Below are 20066 nucleotides of genomic sequence, written 5' to 3'. Positions count from 1 at the left end.
CTACAGGTGGCATCGCTGCCCGCACCATCCCCGGTGCTCCGTCTTTAAAGATGTGTTCTACTTATCCTAGAGCAATGAAACTTTCTAAATCATTAGCCAATGAATTCAGCTTGAAAATGATACCAAACTTGTTGGCATAGCTTCTTTGATTTTGAAAATACTTAGGAATAACTCAACACAAATTAACCAAAATATGTAACACCACCCATTTTTGGTCGGCGACCTCATGACACATGGCCTATTTTTTCTCTACCCCTCCAAGGCTCCATCCACCATCTTCACACTCACAGCAACTGTTTATTTTTCCTGTACTATGATGAGGCTTATTTCCACTGTGTTTGCTTATTCTCATTTTCATGCTGGCTTTCCACTCAAACGCAGAGAAAATTAATAAGAAAAATACAATACAAATTATCAATTTGATTACATATGTACAAACAAATGAGACGCGTCTTGGACAGTTATCTCTCGTAAGCTAGCAAATATTCTCCAAGTTGATAACGCCATCCATCCGCACCTCCACAGAGTATACTTTACAATCCAATGTCATAATCGATTATGTTTATGAGAGCATGGATCCACAAAAGCAGCACTCCAGCAGCTAGCACTGTAGCAGGCGCAGCTCAGCCTCAGGCAGCACTAAGTAAGCAGCTAGCGGTAACTTAGACAGCTGGCAGCCGTCTGTTTCGAGGAGTTTTTTAACATTTTTTTTTTTTTAATTTCTCCTCATACACAGACGGCTCGCTAGCGTGCAGCCACCATTAGGGGACTTGCAATGCAAAATCCCCCCGTCGGGGCTCTTCAATTTTTGTCTTTAATGAGTAAAAATTTTGAAAATTCACGCGACCAAAATGCAAATTAATATTCCCTCTTGAGTCTTGGCATCAATTGCCAAAAAACCGAGAAAAATCAAGTTAAAAGGAACAAAAACAGTGACTTACCTCGGCTGTCGCGCAAATTCACTTCCCCGTTTTATCCGATCTTAAGTACATAAACATATGGCCATTGAGTCCCCTGTACAGATCGCGCTAGAACTTCGGTCTCTGTATTTGGTGAGTGAAGCCAACGGAGTTCAGCTGAACAACCAACATAACAGAGACCGAAGCTTTTGGTCTAGCGGTAACTCAGCTTAGCACACGCCGAGACTCCCCGCGCCTCTCAGCAGCAAACGGCTGACTCACAAAGTTCTCGGTGCACTGCACCATTGATTGGCAGTCGTCTACTCCCCGAATAATGTCAGTTAATTCACCAATATTACCGAAAAAAATATTTTTCAGATCTTACCTGCTCTATGCGTTGTTTTAAACGTTCTAGCTCTTCTCTCTGTTTCTCCCGTTTCATCAAAAGTTGACGAACTCTTCCAGCCTCGCTGGCTGCTCCCTTGTACTCGGCCATTTTTTCCAGCTTAGGACGATACCACTATTTTGGAGGCCGAGGCTCCATTGAAAAGTTCACATCGTTAAAAGTGTGATAAACTTATAGAATGTATCAATATAAATTGCATTCAATATCGAGACAATATTAATTTATTATATTATTCAATCATTCTTTTTTCATCCATAATGAGTCAAAATGCTAAATATCTCCATCAGCAACCACAAAGATATTCCCATCAATTAAGACCGCCCCTTACCATAAGTCTAATCTCCCACTTACATAATACGTTCTTTGCTGGCATATTTCAGGGAAAGTCCCCAAGTAAAAATCTTAAAACTTGTGGAGAATTATTGAATGCAGTCATGTTTTGCCGCAATTTTCGCAATGTTCAAAATATTCATTCTCACTTAATATCAAGGTCTGTTAATGGGACCGAACTCATACCAAACAGATCTGTGAATTGCTTTCATAAATGGACAGATCCTGCCACAGGAACAATTCACATTGGAAGACACACTGCCGGCACTTCACATCAAAACTCTTCCCCGGCAGCACGGGGGGTTGCCACATCGGCCTCCCGCTTCCAAGATTCTGTGAGTCCGAGCTCTGCAGCGGCGTCAAGCGTCTCTCGAGTCACAGCTTCTCCAGTCGGATTCGCCAAAAATCTTTGTCTTGGCAAATTTAACAAGGTACCGTATCATATGTTTACCCCCAAAATATGTACCGTCATGACCGTACTCCCGGAGTCCTATTTTAATTTTTAGTTTTAAACATATAATCTAGATCTAATTTAGACTGTGACTGTAGCTATAAACATGTTAAACCAGCAAAATTTACTCTACGACTATGTTTAGCAACAGCTAAAATCAACCTTTTTACTGGAGGAGTTTTTATTTTTTGAATTTTCTAAAACTTTTTTAAATTTCTCCTCCAGTGGAACAAGACGTAGTCCAGTGCAGTGGTCATTTGTTTAGCGTTTTTGATTTAGAATAAAAATCTATACCCAAGACTAAGACTAAGTTATATCTCGGTCACATTTGCTCTATGCCTGGCGGCCGTACGGCGAGTTGAAAACAGCCGTTTTAACATTTTGTAACAGCTACATATGAATAAAGACGGATAAAACGGCTATTTTTGACTCGCCGTCAAGCAAATGTAGCCGAGGTAGCAGACATATCACGAACCAATCTTGTCCAATTTTTCTGCGCAACCTGATTTTTACATTAAAATTTCAAACTCATCTTGCTCATTAATGCGTGAAGTGTTTGTCTCGTATTAGGTATCAAAATAAACAGGAATATTTAATTATATGATCCTGTATAAAGTGAAATATCATAATTCTTTTGCCTTTGAAGAATAAAGACATGGGAATCCTGGTTTCCTTTTTTGTGGGATGCACTTTATTAATTACTACAAACCAAGCAGGTCTTTGCGTTCATCCACTTCTGGCTTCCTTGTTATTCCAAAAGTTTCAAAAACCTGGGGGGAAAGATCATTTGCTTTTGCATGCCCCCTTTGTGGAACAGCCTTCCTGAAGACATTAAAAAATGTACCTCTGTCGAAACTTTCAAAAATCTAAAAACTTTTTTATTTAACTCTTAGCTCTTTATGCGCCTTGAGCACTCTACAGAGTGGAGTTGGCACTTTATAATTCACATTATTATCATTTTACATTATTATTAAATTATCCTGTCGTATGATTAACTTTGCGTTTCATTACATATTACTTTTAGGATGATGCATTCCCTTTCCCTGAAATCACAGTGGAGCAGTTTGAACATCTCAACCAAATGTGTGATCCTATTGAGAAATATTTCAATGAAGAAGGTAGGATAGTTATTTTAAAATGTTTCATACCCATGTATATGTTCTATCTTTTGTATAGAGAGCTTACATGTAGTTTAATATTTTGAATAAAATGCTTATAATGATATGTATCATATGTATATGTTAATGGGTTTTTAACTGGTCCTATGGGACCTTAACCCTGTCACACCATACTTTGTTCTGTTCATTTACTTCACTATAATAATGAGGTGTCTAGGGACCATAATCTAGTCAACCAGTGTAAATTCAAGGTTACTGAAAATGTTTTAATATCATTTTCTTACTTAAAAATGTTAGAAAGTAAAACCAGATGAAGATTTCCTTTTTTGAATCAGTATAAAGAAGTATAGAATTATTTCATACATTCATCTTTGCCACATTTCTTTTATTTGTCAAAATAAGCAAGGTGGTTGCTATTCTTTGAGATACCAAGGATAGCAGTGAAGACAAAAATCATAGGGAAATCACATTTGTATCCTGTCATTTAAAAGAAATAGCAACATTGTCCACTGTCAGATTTGAAAGCTCGCTTACATTTCTTGATTGAGGGGATACAAGAAAAAATAAAATATAATGGAAATATGTCCTTATTTAAAGAGATTTTAATGTTTTGATATAATTTGTTCATGTTGCTACCTCAAGCATGCTTCCAGCCACATGTATTATTTAGGGCTGTGAAGGTCACCTGACTATATAAGTAATACAAGAATGAAGACCTTGATGCACACATTCACAAAGAATATTGGAAAGTCTGATACAGCTAGTACAAATTTCAGTCTTAAATAATTTTCAAAGCTCATATTGAAAATAACTCTTAGGCCTATCTTTTATGCTGAACCCAGTTAGAGAGTCTGAATTTTCTTTTTTTTACCTTCTACAGTGGACTCCAAAACAATTGATGTAAATGCCAAAATCGATGAGAAAACATTGCAAGGTTTAAAAGATCTTGGTCTCTTTGGTCAACAGGTTCCTGAAGATTATGGTAATAAGAATTTTGTGTGTGTATTTTTTTTTACTTTGTATATGCATAGGATAAGTATTTCAGAGATCACTTTGTTGCTTGAATAAATTGAAGCTCTTTTTTTTTAATGAATTGTGTAATATTCAAAGAGTTGTACTTGAGGAATTATTGCTATTTTTGCATGTTACCTGTAATATATCAAAGTTCTATTCTGGTAGTTGGCAAAATAAATATTGTATGTAGGCTACATATATTCTACAAAGGTGAAGAATTATGTGTGTTTGTGAGTAGGTTGTATTAAAAAAATAATATGATATTCCTCCCTACTTCCCCTCTTCTTTCTCTGCCTATTCTTCAATGTTTGATATCTTTCTTTCTATCTTATATACATATTTCTGTGGTTAATAATTATTATTTTCAAATTCACATTGCTTTTGTTATCATAATTTTCCTGAGTAAGTTATATCTGAAAATTCCATTTTCTTTGTGATATTTTTTTTTGTTCCCTTTTTTTATATCCATGCATTTTGTTATGTTTTTATGTTGTACAGGGCCTCAAGTAAAACAGTATATCACTTCTGATTGGGGCTACCCTGTTTAAACTATATGTAAGAAATGAATAAACAGTACGGGGGGTAATTTTTTTTTCATTTGATTTGTATTATTACTTGCACAGGTGGACTTGGTTTATCAAACACAGAGTTTGCTCGTTTAGCTGAAATAACTGCCCAAGATGGGTCCATAGCTGTCACGTTAGCCGCACATCAATCCATAGGCTTCAAGGTTGGTAATGAGACAAAATTCTTTTGCAAATTCTGTTCCAGTATACCTGCAGAAAGTCCAACAAGGTTTATTAAAATCAGGGAAAAAATCATATATGAAGGTACCATTTTTTTATGGGGATGGTTAGCATTTTAAAGTGGTTTGATGGTTCAGAGAATTTTTTAATGAAAAAAAATCAAATATTTGTCTGAAATATTGCCTAATTATAGATTTATTAATTGCAATTAAACAGTATTAAAAGACCACTTATTATGCACACATTTGTTTCTGCATTGTTTTATTCATTAAACACATTTTGTTATTGATATATTTTGTAATGTTTTAAGTAAAATGAATCAATACATGCAATGCAAAGTATAAAGAATGTTTATATGTTTGTTTTGAAAATGAATTGAATGAATATTATTTTCATCATATATATAGGGTCTATTGATAGCTGGAACCGAAGAACAAAAAGCCAAATATCTTCCTAAGTTAGCTACAGGTGAACTAGTCGCTGCTTTCTGCCTTACAGAGCCTTCAAGGTGAGTTGTATTAAATAGCTTTCTTCCTTTATTCAAAGGATATTATTTTAATTAATTTTTTTTTCTGCTTTAGAATGGACAATATTTACACATGCTTTTCAAAAAAGTCTTTCTTTATTTTAAGGACGTTCCACAGTTATGTTTGTGCGCATTATGATCTGCGCATAGTTTACACTCTGCGCGCTGACGTCACAATGGATGAACAGGTATTAATTAGCTGCGGGTACGGGTATGAGCTGATTTTTCTCGTCTTCTGCACTTTAACTGCAGATCCGATGCGTTATTTCATGAAGCTAAAAAATTGAATTATTCCATGGACCATTCAAAAAAATATTCTCTACAATTTCAAAATACTTTACTCTGCAGTGCTGCCAAGAATCACGAATATTACCCCGAGTTTGAATAAATGGTTGAGTGGTTTTGATTTTTTCTTCACATAGATACAAAGCATTTGGCGCATTTTTGGTGTTTTAAAAAGCACATTTGCTCTAATAAAAATGCTGGTAGTTTAAAAACAAGCACATGAACCCCTATTTTTTAATGTTTGTACCTCTTAGGTATACCTTCCTCTATAACTCTGCAAATTTTGGTGAAAATGACATGGATTTTGAATAAAGTGCAGCATTTATTGTACGTTTGCAGTTTGTATACTTAAATTTTACATTTTTTAGATTGGGATTTTGTTATCTTTTACGTCATTTTTAAGAACTGACAGTGCTGTTAAACTAAAAATTGCTATCAAATAGCACTATAAATAGATTCTCCATTCTAACGATACAATTATTAACTCTCTTGCAAAATTTGATGACTTTTTCATGTATTTTGACTGAGTAATAGAGGTTTAAACTCATTGTAGTAATCTTGGGCGGTCTAAAAATGCTAAATTCTTTTGAATGCGCAATTTTTAAAAACATCAATTTGGGTGAACTTTGAAGCTCTATAGCAAAAAAATCAAGCACATGGACCTATGTTAATTTTTGCATATTTCGAATATTAAGGTTCTAAAGTATCTATGTGCAAAGTTTGGTGAAAATGACATGGATTTCACTTTAACTGTGGAACGTCCTTAAAGGACATAATTTCTACTTTAAAAATGGGTCAGTTGAAAACATAATGTAAAATAATGTAAAATGTAGAATAAAGGGATTCCTTTAAAAAGGCCTCTGTTTCTTTTTTTTAATCAAAATTATATTGCCATTTTGATGTGCTTTCTGCTGTAAAAAAAGGTGTTAATGGATACAAGGGGACAACAGCATTCTGTAGAGTGGATAACATATAAATTGCATTATTCCTCTAGTCTTTATTATAATAATGATAATAATAATAATAATAATAATAATAACTATTATTATTTATTTATTTTTATTTTTATTATTATTATCATAATTAGTAGTAGTAGTAGTATTAGTATTGGTAGTAGTAGTCAGTAGTAGGAGTAGTACTAGTAGTTATTAGTTAGTATAGTAGTAGTAGAAGTAGTAGTCGTAGTAGTAGTAGTAGTAGTGGAAGCTGGTATACAAGTGCAATTGCAATTGAGAATAAGGAGTGTGCATAGTGTATTGTTGTTGTAATTATTAGAAGATATGCAATTTCCTTAAAAGTTATTCAGTGCCGTAGAACAATGCACTTTCTGCATTTAAATGGAATTCAGTTGGGTCTTCAAAAGTCCCCAAAATGTTTTGAATAATGTGAGTAGTAAAATTATCAAATTGCTTCTTTTTTTTTTTTGGGGGGGGGAGATACTGATCAACTTTATTTATTATATTTTTCAAAGTATTGAAATGAATATAAAATCAACGATTGTTGCCAATTTGAAGAGCAAAAACATTAATCTTGAATTCATAAATGGTGTGTATCTTTAATGAAGAATAGGTGAATGGGAACCAGACAGATGTGATTGAACCGTTTTTAATAAAATAATTTGTGTTTTGATGTTTACAGTGGTAGTGATGCAGCCTCGATACGAACCAAGGCAACTCTAAGTCCAGATGGAAAGCACTATCTTCTAAATGGGGGAAAGGTTAGTATTCCTCAAAATTAATTCTAATTAATTGATTATTGACATAAAGTTACCTGTAATGTGTCATATGAAACAAACAACAAATTTTCAGGAGAAAAAATATCAATCAACCATTGTTTCTTCTGTTTTAACCTATACATGAATGAATTCAACCTTGGTCTTGATGGTGTACTTGTCTGTGCATTATAGATCATATTAAAAGAAATAAAGTATAGTTATATTTCCTATCTGTTGAAAAAGGATATGAGCTATATATTTATTTGTATTTTGTACAAATTTGTCTGTTGTAATGTGTAAGAAATCAAGGATTGTTCCGTCTTTTGCTGTTGTTGAAAATTAAAAAAAAAAAGTTCCTATAAAGTGGTTGGCAAGTATTTGTGAGTGTACACTGGTGCTATTTTCAAACAAATGTTTTAAATAACTGTTCTTTGGTGTTTTTTTCATCATATAGATTTGGATCTCTAATGGTGGCATTGCTGATGTATTCACAGTCTTTGCAAGAACTGATATAGTTGATGAACAGGTATGTCAAGGGTTTCAAGAATTTTCCTTGAGCATTATGATAAATGCCTTATAACTCTTAATTATATTTTTTACTGGTCTTGTGTACATGTATATATGTCTGATTGATTATAAGTATTATTCATTTCTGTTGGTTGCTAGAAAGTCAAACATGACATTTTTTGTGCAATATTGACATTAAAAAAATTCAAAATTCATAGCATGTTTATTGATATTATACCATATTCGTACCCAATGATCACTGCTTTTTAGTTTGTTCAAATCCTCTGTGGCTGAATTTGATTGGTATAGAATAAAAATGGTCTAATTGTAAATCAGTCCAGTCATCATTTTGTCTAATATCCACTTGTTATTAGTGTGTCTTCTCAGATTCATAAAAATTTGGGGGCATATGCCTCCGGGCAACAGTGCTGAATTTCGCTTTTGTCCCCCGGAGTCTTATGTGCGACCATAGAGTCTCGAAAAGCACTCTAAACAAGTATTTTCTATACTCTGAAAATGCACCCTTTGACAAGTATTGGCATGTGAAACCCTACCCTTAACAAGTATTGGAAACAAAACGATACCCTTGACAAGAATTCCCTGAATTTGAACCCCTTAACAAGTACAGCGATATTTTAATTGTTATATGTCAGGGACGTCGGTTTTACCTTTACCTAATACATCATTGGGTTTAGTACGGCCCCACCTCCCACACCTCGCGCAAATCGGACTCTTAACGCGTAGTGTTAACTGTTGGGGCAAAAAGTACATCCTTTATAGAACATTTTAGTCTTTTACCCTCGCATATTCAACCCAAAACACGTAGCTTTCCTAGCGAAATAGATACCTTTTTTCATCATTTTAGTGTTTTTGACACCCTTATTACGTTACGTACGTAAAGTGCCTTATTTTGAAAAAGGCATCCTTTGTACGTGTTTCTTTAGTCGCGCATGGTATCCACTCATCAATGTAAGTGCCCCCCCCCCCCCCGGGTTTTGTGCCCCCTGACCCACATGCCGTTCCTGCATTTCTTTGCATGTTCGTATACTGTAATTGTTTTTCTGATGTAATGTGTATGTACTTTTTTATATTGGTTGAATAAATGATAATAAAATTGATTGACTGATTCAAGTTCACAAAAAGACTTCTTCATGTTTTGTAGAATATCTGTAGATATACTGTACAGGACATTCATGACATGGGCTAACTGCGAACCTGTCTGTCAATTGAATATACTTTCAGGGTAATACACAAGAAAAGATTACAGCCTTCTTTGTTGAGAGGAACTTTGGAGGGATTACCAATGGCAAGCCTGAAGATAAACTGGGCATCAGAGGTTCAAACAGTATGTATTCAGCGCACCGGTCCGTCGGTCCCAGACCGGTAAAAATTGCTGTCGAGCCAGAAACTTTTCAGAAATAGTCCCACATGACCAGTAAAAAATCTATAAAACTGGTACTGAAAAATGGCTCTGTCGTCTTAAAAAAAAATGGCTCTCTTGAATCGTGTTGTGTGTGTACTGGTTTTTTTTTCGGGGGGGGGAGGGGGTAACAGTGAGCAATAAAAGACAGCAAAATAAACACAAGTCTTTTTAATGTTTTTCTTTATTTGGGGACCAGTAAATTTTAGGTTTAGACCAGCAAAAAAAATGGAAAAACTGGGTGTCTACTGGTCCGACATGATCAGGTTGGGCCAGTAGAAAAAAGGGTTAGTGTGGAGCCCTGAATTGTATTACATCAATCAAGAAATATATATTATTTCTTTGAATTAAGTTAGATTTTTTTAATGCCTCAATTGATGCAGTAGATTACTCCAAAGCATCAATTTTTTGCGGAGCTAACTTGGGGGGGGGAGGGTGCCAAAGACAAAGCATTTTCAATAGGTTATGCAATGAGCCAGATGTGTTGCTATGTCAGTTCGTGAATCATCTTTTGTTAGGCATACATGAAGCCCCAATATTAGAAACTATCTTTAAAAATCTTGGTCTACAGGGACAAGAGTCTTTTACAAAAAAAAACATATACAGTAGTCTGAGATTGTGAGATACAGGTAGATTGTAAGATTCGATGAAGGCCTTTCCAAAATTAATAATGTTTTCTTTTATTTTTCTAGCATATGATTTACGAACATATCTATACATAACATAATTTCATAGCTAGCTATTTACATAAACCTATGAAAGTCTTAATGGATTTCCATGTTTATGTGAAAGTTATTGAGTTAAATGGTTAAAGAAAAGAGTTAAAAGTATGTGTTGATGTGCTTTTTTATTAACTTTAAAGTTGTAAAGTACATGATAATTTTAAATTCAAGTGTGATTTTACTTCTACATAAAAGCAAAAATTGAATTATAATGTTAAAAAAAAACGACGATATATTTAAAATAAATGAATCAAGTTGGCAATACCTCATTAGCAAATATGTACAAAATAGTTGATGTGATTACAAGAAGTAGATGTAATAAACGTAAGACTTATTGAGCCAAAGAAGCTAGATTACCTCGAAGATTCAATACAATTTAAAAATCATTAATTCAAGATAAAAATTGTAAATACACTACACATTGCTTTGGAAATAGATAAATTTAAGCAAAGAAGTGGAGTGGAGTAAAAAAAAAATTTGAAGACTTCAAAAAGGGGAATGAATATGGAGAAGATAGGTGGCATAGATATAGAGACCATATGTCAGACGATAGCAATTCACTGTTAGTTTTGTAACCATATTGATTGATTGTCTGAATTTCAGCCTGTGAGGTTCACTTTGACAACACCCCTGTCCCTCTTGAGAACATCATTGGTGAAGTAGGTGGTGGTTTCAAGATTGCAATGAACATTCTGAACAGTGGACGCTTCAGTATGGGTAGCTCAGGAGCAGGCATGCTTAAAAAACTCATCGGTAAGCCTTGTTTCCCTTGCCATCTGTTTAATTCAGTATTGTACATGTAATGTACCTTGGTAGTATCATAGTATTTTCAATAGTATATTATTCCTAGTGTATTAGTATTATTAATGTACCTTGTTTAATTAAGTATTACACCTTGTTTTATTTATTATTATTATTTATTTATTGTTACAATAAAAATTACTGCCATTCACACCAAAGCTAAAAGAAATAACAAAAGAAATTCCAGAGAAAAACATGTATTTTAGAATTAGGATAATAGTAGCAACCTCATATTGTCTGAAAACGATATCCTGACTCTGTAGAGAATTCTTTCTAGTCTAAAGAAGGCTGCTACTTGCATTGTAACTATAATATCAAGCTTTTTCCAAGCTATGCTATTTTTTTTAATTTTAAGATACGAGGTATTAACAGCCTGGCAGCAAAATGACATTAATGTAAATCAAATTTATTGTTATCATGACAGCTACTATATTTTTATGTTTCTCTTCTTTCTATTCACTTTCAGGTATGGCTGCAGACCATGCCTCACAGCGGAAGCAGTTTGACACCAAGCTGAAGGAGTTTGGCATGATACAGGAGAAGATCGGTAGGATGACCATGACAGCGTATGTCATGGAGAGCATGGCTTACCTCACAGCCGGTATCTTGGATAGGCCGGGCAAACCAGACTGTTCCGTAGAGGCAGCGATGGTTAAGGTATGTCTGTTGTTCAATTCAGTAGAAGCTGAAGATAGTAAGAATGACCAAGACATCTTGATTTTTTACAGCAAATTATTGAGAAAGACAGTACTCTTTTCTGTAATGTTGGAAAGGTGCTGGTGTTAATCTGCATTGGGTCATTCTTGAACTGAAAAAAAAGAATAGTTTTCTCTGTTTGTAGTTTTACTGTGTGAACTTTTTTATGATTGTTTTAGTTGAAAACTCTTTTTATTGACACCACCCTCAGTATTTGAATATTGATCTAGATAATAGCATGTGAAGCAAATAGCTGTTAATTCTTGAATTTGCATATCTCAGTTTCTTGACAACAGAAGGTTAAAATAGAAATCTTATGACTGGGCATAGACATTTATTTTATTTCATGAGACACATGCATTATTTAATCATGAACTGGGTCCCGTAACACAAAGGTTAGCGATTGATCGTACGCTTGATTTTCACGATTGATTGTACATTGTAGTCAATGGAATCAATTGTAGAAAAATGTTCTACGATCATTGCTAAGCTTCGTGTTACGGGCCCCAGGTTACAGAATGTTTCTGTGATGTAATGATATATATACAGAAGGTGATAGTCCCATTAAAGGTAAATTGCCAATTCGTCAACTGCCAACTCGTCCACTCACCACATGGTCTACTTTCATTTAGTCTAATGCCATTTCGTCCATCAACATTTTGTCTAACAACTATTTGGTCCATTAACCATTTGGTCCAATCATCACTTCGTCTAATCACCACTTGTTTCATAACCAGTTGGTCTAATATCAATTACATTTTCATTCATTTTGCACAATCTAACACTTAGTCCAATTGGACCAAAAGGTATATGGACTTCATGGCTATTGGACCAATTGGTTTTTAGACAAAATGGTGATTGGACAAAATGGCAATTAGACCATATGGATAGTGGACGAACTGATGGTAGACCAAATGACAGTAGATGAGTTGGCAATTGGACGAATTGGAAAGAAACGGGTGTAATGATGTGTGTACACGTTAGGTGATAGTCCCATTAAATCACATTCATGTGTAGATCTTCAGTTCTGAGGGAGGATGGACGTGTGTCAGCGAAGCTCTTCAGATTCTCGGTGGTTTGGGCTACATGAAGGACTACCCGTACGAGCGCTTCCTCCGTGACTGTCGTATCCTCCTCATCTTTGAGGGAACCAATGAGATCCTGCGCTTGTACGTGGCCCTCACCTGCATGCAGCATGCTGGGAAGGAACTCGGTGCCATGGTCAAGTGAGTGTCCTTCATGTAAACAAGCTATCCGCAAAGATTTAAAGGTTAAGGCTATTTTAAAGATGTAAACCTTTTGATGATGTATATATAGGATTTGGTGAATTTACTAGTATTCTGACTCCTCCGTGTTAATGTTTGATTATGTTTATTATTATGTCAATTATATTTTGCGGCTATTTTGCTCATTCCTGTGTCTTATATGCCATACCACAAAAGTTGTTTTTCTTTTGTTTATAATGTGTGTTAATTTTTATTGTTAAGCAATAATCACATTTGAATGAGAGATGACTGGAATAATAATCTGGTTAAGGATTGTTTGTGTAGATTGCAGCATTCTGACTCAATTGTAGATATACCTCAAAGTATAATAATATTGCGGCGAAAGTGCAGTTTTCTGTGGCATGAATGGATGGGGGATTTAGAAAGTGCTTTCTAGGGATGCACATCTGGAAATACTGTAAAATTGCGATAAAGATTATGGCTTTCTTAAAGGTTTAAAGGATTGAAATGTGCATCTCCCATGCAAAAATATCCACAATTTGAATATGTGTATATGTGTATTTTTCAGTTACACATAACTTTATAATAAACAAAAAATGCTGATGCAAATGAAAACATCAAATTTAGTCAATGTATTTTTAATATTCCCTGTTTTTATTTTTAGGAAACTTCAGAATCCAGTAGCGAACCCAGGTTTTGCCTTCAAGATGCTGGGGGGTCGAATGCTTGGTCGTCTGGGACTCAAGTCGAGTACTGTCAAACTCCAGCATGATGATGGAGGTGTACATCCTTCTCTTCAGGTATGTACCTCTCTTTCAAAGGGCGACTGCAGTTGGGTCCTCTGATAAACTTGTGTAGGCCTACTGTAAACTGGGGTCCGTTTCATAAAGCTGTTTGTATAAAGTTAAGAGTGACTTTAAAAACGACTGGTGATCCTTTATACGCTCTAAACCATCGCCAATGAATCTACCATTTACCACAAGAAAGGATCACCAGTCATTCTTAAAGTCGCTCTTAACTTACGAACAGCTTTATGAAAAGCCCACCTGGATAAGTTTGATCCGAAACACTTAGTTTGTTGTATGAATGTGAATAGAAAAGTTGACAAATATGTAATAATAATAATAATATACTTGCTTATATAGCCCTTAACACTTACTTTATCAGAAGTCTCTAAGCACTCTACAGAAATGGGGCCTAATGACCCTGGCAGAGCAACCGTTATGCCTCATGTGTTTCAAGGAATAAATTCCTGCCAGTAATCTTTCCATTATGTTTAGATGACATGCATAGCTGCCTACCGTTTAGAAAAATCATTACTGTTACTATTTTCCAGCTACCTCTATAAAGAAATGCTCTTTCCCCTTTCATTGTTATGAATTTAGCACAATTTGAGAAGGATTTTCTAATCTACGTGTGTCCCCCAAACCGCTAAATCACATAGAAATGTGTACAAAATAAGAAACTGCAATCCTTAGCAATCACAAATAAACAAACTGATACTCTATGAATTTGCATAGACCTGTTTTGATGATTCTTTGTATTCATTTTTTTTTTGGTTAAAGGCGAGTGGAAAGCAACTAGCTCATTGTGTCTCAGCATTCCAGGGTGTAGTAGAAGGAATTCTCAGCAAATACAAGAAGGTAATCATTGATCATCCTCCCTGTTATCAGCAGCAACTTCCTACTATTAATTTGGCAATTCTGTATAAATAATCAGCTGTTTTGCATATTTGACCCCTATTTTCCTTCATTCTTATTACCCTCCATGGCCCCGTTGCATAAAATTTACCATAATGGTAACTTTGCCATCCAATGGTAGCTTTCATGGAATCCTTGATTCTGATTGGCTGTTGATCAGCGTTACCATGGTAGTACCATTGGATGGCAAACTTACCATAATGGTACCTTTTATGCAACAGGGCCCATGACCTGCTCAAGCCATGATGAATTGAGAGCACTAATATCTTTCATATGACCTAGAAAACAGAGATAAAAGTTTTTTCTGGACGGTCCCACATGTACTTTTTGGAATTGCCAAGCTGTAGATCTGAGTGGGTCATTTTCATATTATAAAGTTCATGGGAAGTGAATTACAATTGGTTGACACCAGGCTTTGTTAGAGGCAATAGAAATCACCGCAATATAACTGCTTCCTTGTGACTCAGACAATAGAATTGCAATGTCTTCAGTCCTTGAAGATTCGAGCCAGGCAAAGTCACTACAGAGTATTTTTCACTTGTGAAATTTGAATACATCATGAAGTAGCCCAAGAGGTTGTTTTTTAGTTTTAATGTAAAATGTGACTTAAATTCCTTCTTAAATTCCTAGTTTTTGTGCAGTATGTAGCATATTATCACATTCCTTAGATTCTTGTCTAGGGATGGGCTCCTGCGTGAAGTCATCAATATGACATAATCATGATATCAAATTTCTTCGTGTTTAGGAAATTGTCAAGGAACAGATGATCTTGAAGAGAGTGGCTGACATCTTGATTGATCTGTATGGTATGACTGCCGTCCTGTCCAGGGCCTCAAGAGCCAAGACCATCGGCCTCAGGAACTGTGACCATGACATCCTTATCGCTACCACCTTCGTCAATGAAGCCGCCCAGCGGGTTGGACAAAATATGCACGAGATTGGTCTAGGTATGCCACCTTTAATACTTATTGGCCCGTATTCCAAACTGTGGTTTAAAGTTGTGATGTAACTATGGATAGCAACTAGTGACAGAGATCTCTAATAGTACACGTTCAGTCTGTCAGCACATTTGACCCTCAAATCATTTATATCCTTCTGGGAATAGTAGCTGAAATAGTTTTTATTAAAGCATGGGGAAACAAAATAATTAATACAAGAAACATAGAACACACCAGGAAACAGAATTTTGGCATATTTTGCTTCCCATGAGTTCAGCACAAAGTTAGATCATAATGGCCCCCCCCTCGACAATTTTCGCGATATATTTCGCGAGAAATTTTTTGACCTCGCCGCTCACTGACTTTTTACTTTCAAGTCTCGCGCAAATTTTGAGACCAAATTTGTGACGCCCGGGTACGCGGTTACGACATTACGCAACATTATATAAGTGCATGTCAGACCCCAAATTGCTCACAAACGTGATTTCATGTACAAATCCAATGCAAATAGTGTATTTAGCCAAAATTCATAAATGTATCATTATTTCTACTTTTACTGATTAAACTTAATTAATTTTGCCTTGTTTATGATCAGAATTAAGTCTGGAACGATTTCCATTGAAAAAACAATAAAAAAACAAAAGTAAAAAAACAAAGAAATACATAAGAAATTCATAAAACAATAAAATACATAAGAAATTGATTTCCAAACCGAAGTTTTTTTGAATTGCGATTGTTAAGAATGCTACAAAGAATATTTTTACCAAAAATTAGCATTCTAGGAGCTTTATTTAGTGAATTAGAGCAAAAAGTATGATTTATGCATAAATTAGCATAATTAATTCATATAAAATAAAATCTCAATATTTTGGAAAATTTTACCATACAGCCTTGTAGATTACATCACACACTACCAGCGTGCAAATTTTTGCGTCGCTCGCGCGATCGGCGGCCGAGATCTTAAAGGGGGCCATAATGGCCCCCCCCCCCCCCCCCCGGGAATGACAAGAATCAAAATACCCCGGGAGCTTGAGGGTTAAAACTTAAAATTTTGAATTGGCAACTGGGTGAGTAAATTATGACAAGTGGAAAGGACAAGTTTCCCATAGGCCAAGTACTGAAATTATAAAGGATTTATGGTTCAAGTACCTATTCCCCTGGGGCAATACAGTAATCCACATATAACCAAAGCAGCATAATCATGGTTTATATCCTCCTGAAAGAAAAATATAGTTCGAAATAAATCTTTTGAAAAAACGAGAAAATTTTACAATTTGTTGTATTGGAGTAAATGGGAGAGTAGTCCTTGCCTTACATCACCAATGTGACCAATTCGAAGTCTCCATGGGTATAGCAATTACCACTTTTACAACTTTTAAAAATTGATAACTTTCTCATAGTTTGTCTGATTTTGTGATAACTTTCTCATAGTTTGTCTGATTTTGTCGAAACTTTCACCAATGTACTTGTCCGACTTCTTCCGGCAAAAATAAATTCTTATTAGGGTTGGATTTCCCTTTAATGATATTGATAATTGTTTGCAATGAATGAATGAGGGATCTATCAATAAGTTTTGTATCATGATACCCAGATAGCTTCTGTGTCATTTGCATCAAGCCACCTCCAAAGGCCAAGTCAATTAATGATCAAATATATATTTACCAGGGGGGGGGGGGTTTTATTCCACTCACAACAAATGTTGTGTGTGCAAGATAGATTTGTAAATAGATAGGTCATATTTAAAAGTACTTGTATAAAGGTTAAAATTGACAGTTTTGCATCTGGGACCTGTTGCATAAAAGTTACTGTTATGGGTAACTTTGCCATCCAATAGTAAGTCCCATGGAATCCTTGACTCTGATTGACTGTTGAGCATCGTTACCATGGTAATTGCCATTGGATGGCATGGTTACCATAATACTTACCGGTACAGTACCTTACAGCAACGGGGCAGGATGTGTAATAAATATTTGAACTGTGAGTAATGATTTCATGTCTATTCTTTTCTGCCTGTCCTCAGCTCCAAATCTGAACAACGATGCATCCATCATGAGGATCGCTGATGAAGTCTTTGAAAACCATGGTTACAAGGCGTCGCATCCTCTCACCAGGGAATTCTAAACTACATCCTCCAACCTCTAACAACTTGTTTTCACAAAATTGTGAAAGGATCCAAACTTCTGCAAGCGGTTCCATGTCATTTAATTCCATACCAAAACAAGAATGAATTTTGCCATTTTTCTACAACATTCGGGTTTGCACAGTTTTGTGACTTGAAATGAATTGATTTCTAGTGACAGCACTGTATATCTTTATATGTATGTTGTGCAAATGGCAGGGTGTTTATAAATCACAATTTATTTTTTTTTTCTATTTTTTTTATAGTTTTATTGAAGAAAAATGCCCTTTGGTGCATCTTTCTGTTTTTTGTTTTTTTTTTACATTTGTTTGACAATGTATATGGTTTGAAAAAAATATGTTAATTCTATTTTATTTACTTCCATAAGAGCAATTCCAGTGAAATAAACTATTGGAAAAAATGAATTTTCAAGTGCTGTTAATCAGCGCACTATAAACAAGTAAAAAAAATTGGGTCAACTTGCGATTCTATATCAAGTTGTAAACGTTGCTCATTTGTCCAAAATACCTGATTCATACAAGCAGGAATGCAATCACTATTCAGTTGAGATAAATGCTTTTTTTTAGCATTTTGCGAAATGGATCTGACTGCTCTAAGCTCTTCCATTTATAGTGCCCTATTGGCCTAAGGCTTGCAATATGCTAGTATTATGAAAAGGGCAACTAACCCATATATCAAGTTGATATTTGTAAACACATTAATGTGAAGAAAATCATTTGTGAAAGTTTGGCAGAAACCCCTAAAAATATTAGTTACATGGATTTTTAAGGTTACTCTTGTGTCGTTACAAGGGAACAGCTCCCTATGTGTCATGTGATATAAATTTCCATGACTTCACTATTCATGACTGTAAACATTCTTTATCATAGAATATTATATGACATGATATATAAAGGCACAGGTAATATAATTTTAACATTTTGGGGAGCTGCTCACAAAGTTAACCTTTGATCATCCTTAAAAGACAAGTTCACCCCCCAAAAAAGTTGATTTGAATAAAAAGAGAAAATCCAACAAGAATAACACTGAAAATTTCATCAAAATCGGATGTGAAATAAGAAAGTTATGACATTTTAAAGTTTCGCTTAATTTCACAAAACAGTTTAACTCACATCCTGGTCGGTATGCAAATGAGGAGACTGATGACATCACTCACTATTTCTTTTGTATTTATTATATGAAATATTCCAATTTCCTCCCCGTTGTCCTGTTAAACAAAGTTTTATTCCTCCTGAACATGTGGTACATCATGTATTACCATTGTTTTAACATTTCATGGTTCAATCTGTAAAAATTGAAATATTGTACAATTCAAACAATAAAATACAAAAAAAATAGTGAGTGGGGGACATCGTCGACTCTCTCATTTGCATGTCTTTGAGTTGTGAATATAATTGTTTTGTGAAAAATAAGCAAAACTTTAAACCGTTGTAACTTTCCTATTTTACATCTGATTTTGATGAAACTTTCAGCATTATGCTTGTTTGATTTTTCTCTACTGATTAAATTCAACATTTTTTCTGAGGTGGACTTGACCTTTAATTCTTCATGGATTCTGGATGTCAGTGTGAATTTTTCCTAATATCAATGCAGAGATGTGCAGGTCTATAAAGTCAAGATATCATCCCTCAGATGATTACTTGAATATGTTACATGTATTATTTCACAGGGTTTTGATGCATTGTTAACTTTCTTCTGTGCTGTGGACCTATTTTGTTGTCCCCAAAATGTGGCTACAGATGAAGAGATTCCATCCTTTTTATATAATGCACTCTTCATCACTAGTATTGAAACTATAAACTCGGTCAACTTATATTAACAAATCATTACCAACATGGTAAAAATCATCATTATTATTTGTCATGCTAAAGTCGCACTTATGAAACCAACTATAAACCAACCAATGTATTTTTTGGGTAATTACGTAAAAATTTTGTTTTGCCAATTACTGGGAAAATCTATACATAGTGTGCTGTATAATTACACGTTTCAATGAGCATGTCCAATATTCATGGTGTAAATGTATTCTTTTAACCCATTACCTACTGGAAACTGATGGTCTCTGTACAAAACCAATGGGACTGGAAGATTCAGTAGGTGATGGGTTAATCACTTTTCAGCAATTTTTTTGTCTAACGAAAAAAACAGGATGGAAATCAGATATGATTAATCCAAATTTATAGTTAATATGAGATAAACATGTGCAGTGTAATTGCATAAGAAGAATTTGCATTTGTGCAGTAATCGATGGCTGAATGGTCACTTTAGAGTCATTGCAAGACTATATTCCTATGGTATGAATAAAAGAGAAATCTAAGCTGGTTTGTCACTTGTAGACAACTGTCCTGTGAGAATTCATTTTGCCCCTCCTTCAAATATGGATGTTTATTGTATATTTATATTGAAATTAAAAATATTGAATTGAAA

The 20066-nt window shown here is 34.8% G+C and overlaps 2 protein-coding genes across 2 annotated transcripts in view; one reads left to right on the top strand and one right to left on the bottom strand.

The window, feature by feature from the left end:
* Positions 1 to 1673, bottom strand: part of LOC129257903 (protein FAM50A-like) — a 16813-nt gene extending 15140 nt beyond the window's left edge. Inside the window, exon 1 of the mRNA XM_054896337.2 lies at positions 1285 to 1673. Coding sequence (XP_054752312.2) covers positions 1285 to 1395 — 111 coding nt within the window. The 5' untranslated portion in view covers positions 1396 to 1673. The remainder of the gene's footprint in view (positions 1 to 1284) is intronic.
* Positions 1652 to 20066, top strand: LOC129257904 (complex I assembly factor ACAD9, mitochondrial-like). The gene is made up of 15 exons (XM_064096269.1): positions 1652 to 2066; positions 3111 to 3204; positions 4085 to 4186; positions 4842 to 4948; positions 5372 to 5472; positions 7414 to 7492; positions 7944 to 8015; positions 9239 to 9341; positions 10742 to 10891; positions 11406 to 11596; positions 12653 to 12861; positions 13526 to 13661; positions 14427 to 14504; positions 15307 to 15508; positions 17520 to 20066. Exons 1-15 carry the CDS (start codon positions 1740 to 1742, stop codon positions 17618 to 17620), a joined length of 2052 nt encoding a protein of 683 aa, XP_063952339.1. The 5' UTR covers positions 1652 to 1739; the 3' UTR covers positions 17621 to 20066.

The sequence above is a fragment of the Lytechinus pictus genome, chromosome 3, assembly GCF_037042905.1.
Source record: "Lytechinus pictus isolate F3 Inbred chromosome 3, Lp3.0, whole genome shotgun sequence".
Taxonomy (NCBI): Eukaryota; Metazoa; Echinodermata; class Echinoidea; order Temnopleuroida; family Toxopneustidae; genus Lytechinus; species Lytechinus pictus.
The sequence above is the reverse complement of the archived record's forward strand: the minus strand, read 5'-3'. Positions and strand labels throughout refer to the sequence as shown.

Bases quoted from the DNA above. Each gene is read 5' to 3' on its own strand.
- LOC129257904 (XM_064096269.1), top strand. From the start codon at position 1,740: ATGTTTTGCCGCAATTTTCGCAATGTTCAAAATATTCATTCTCACTTA. The intron at 7,493-7,943 runs GTTAGTATTCCT...TTCATCATATAG, and splicing joins ATCTTCTAAATGGGGGAAAG to ATTTGGATCTCTAATGGTGG. The intron at 8,016-9,238 runs GTATGTCAAGGG...ATATACTTTCAG, and splicing joins CTGATATAGTTGATGAACAG to GGTAATACACAAGAAAAGAT.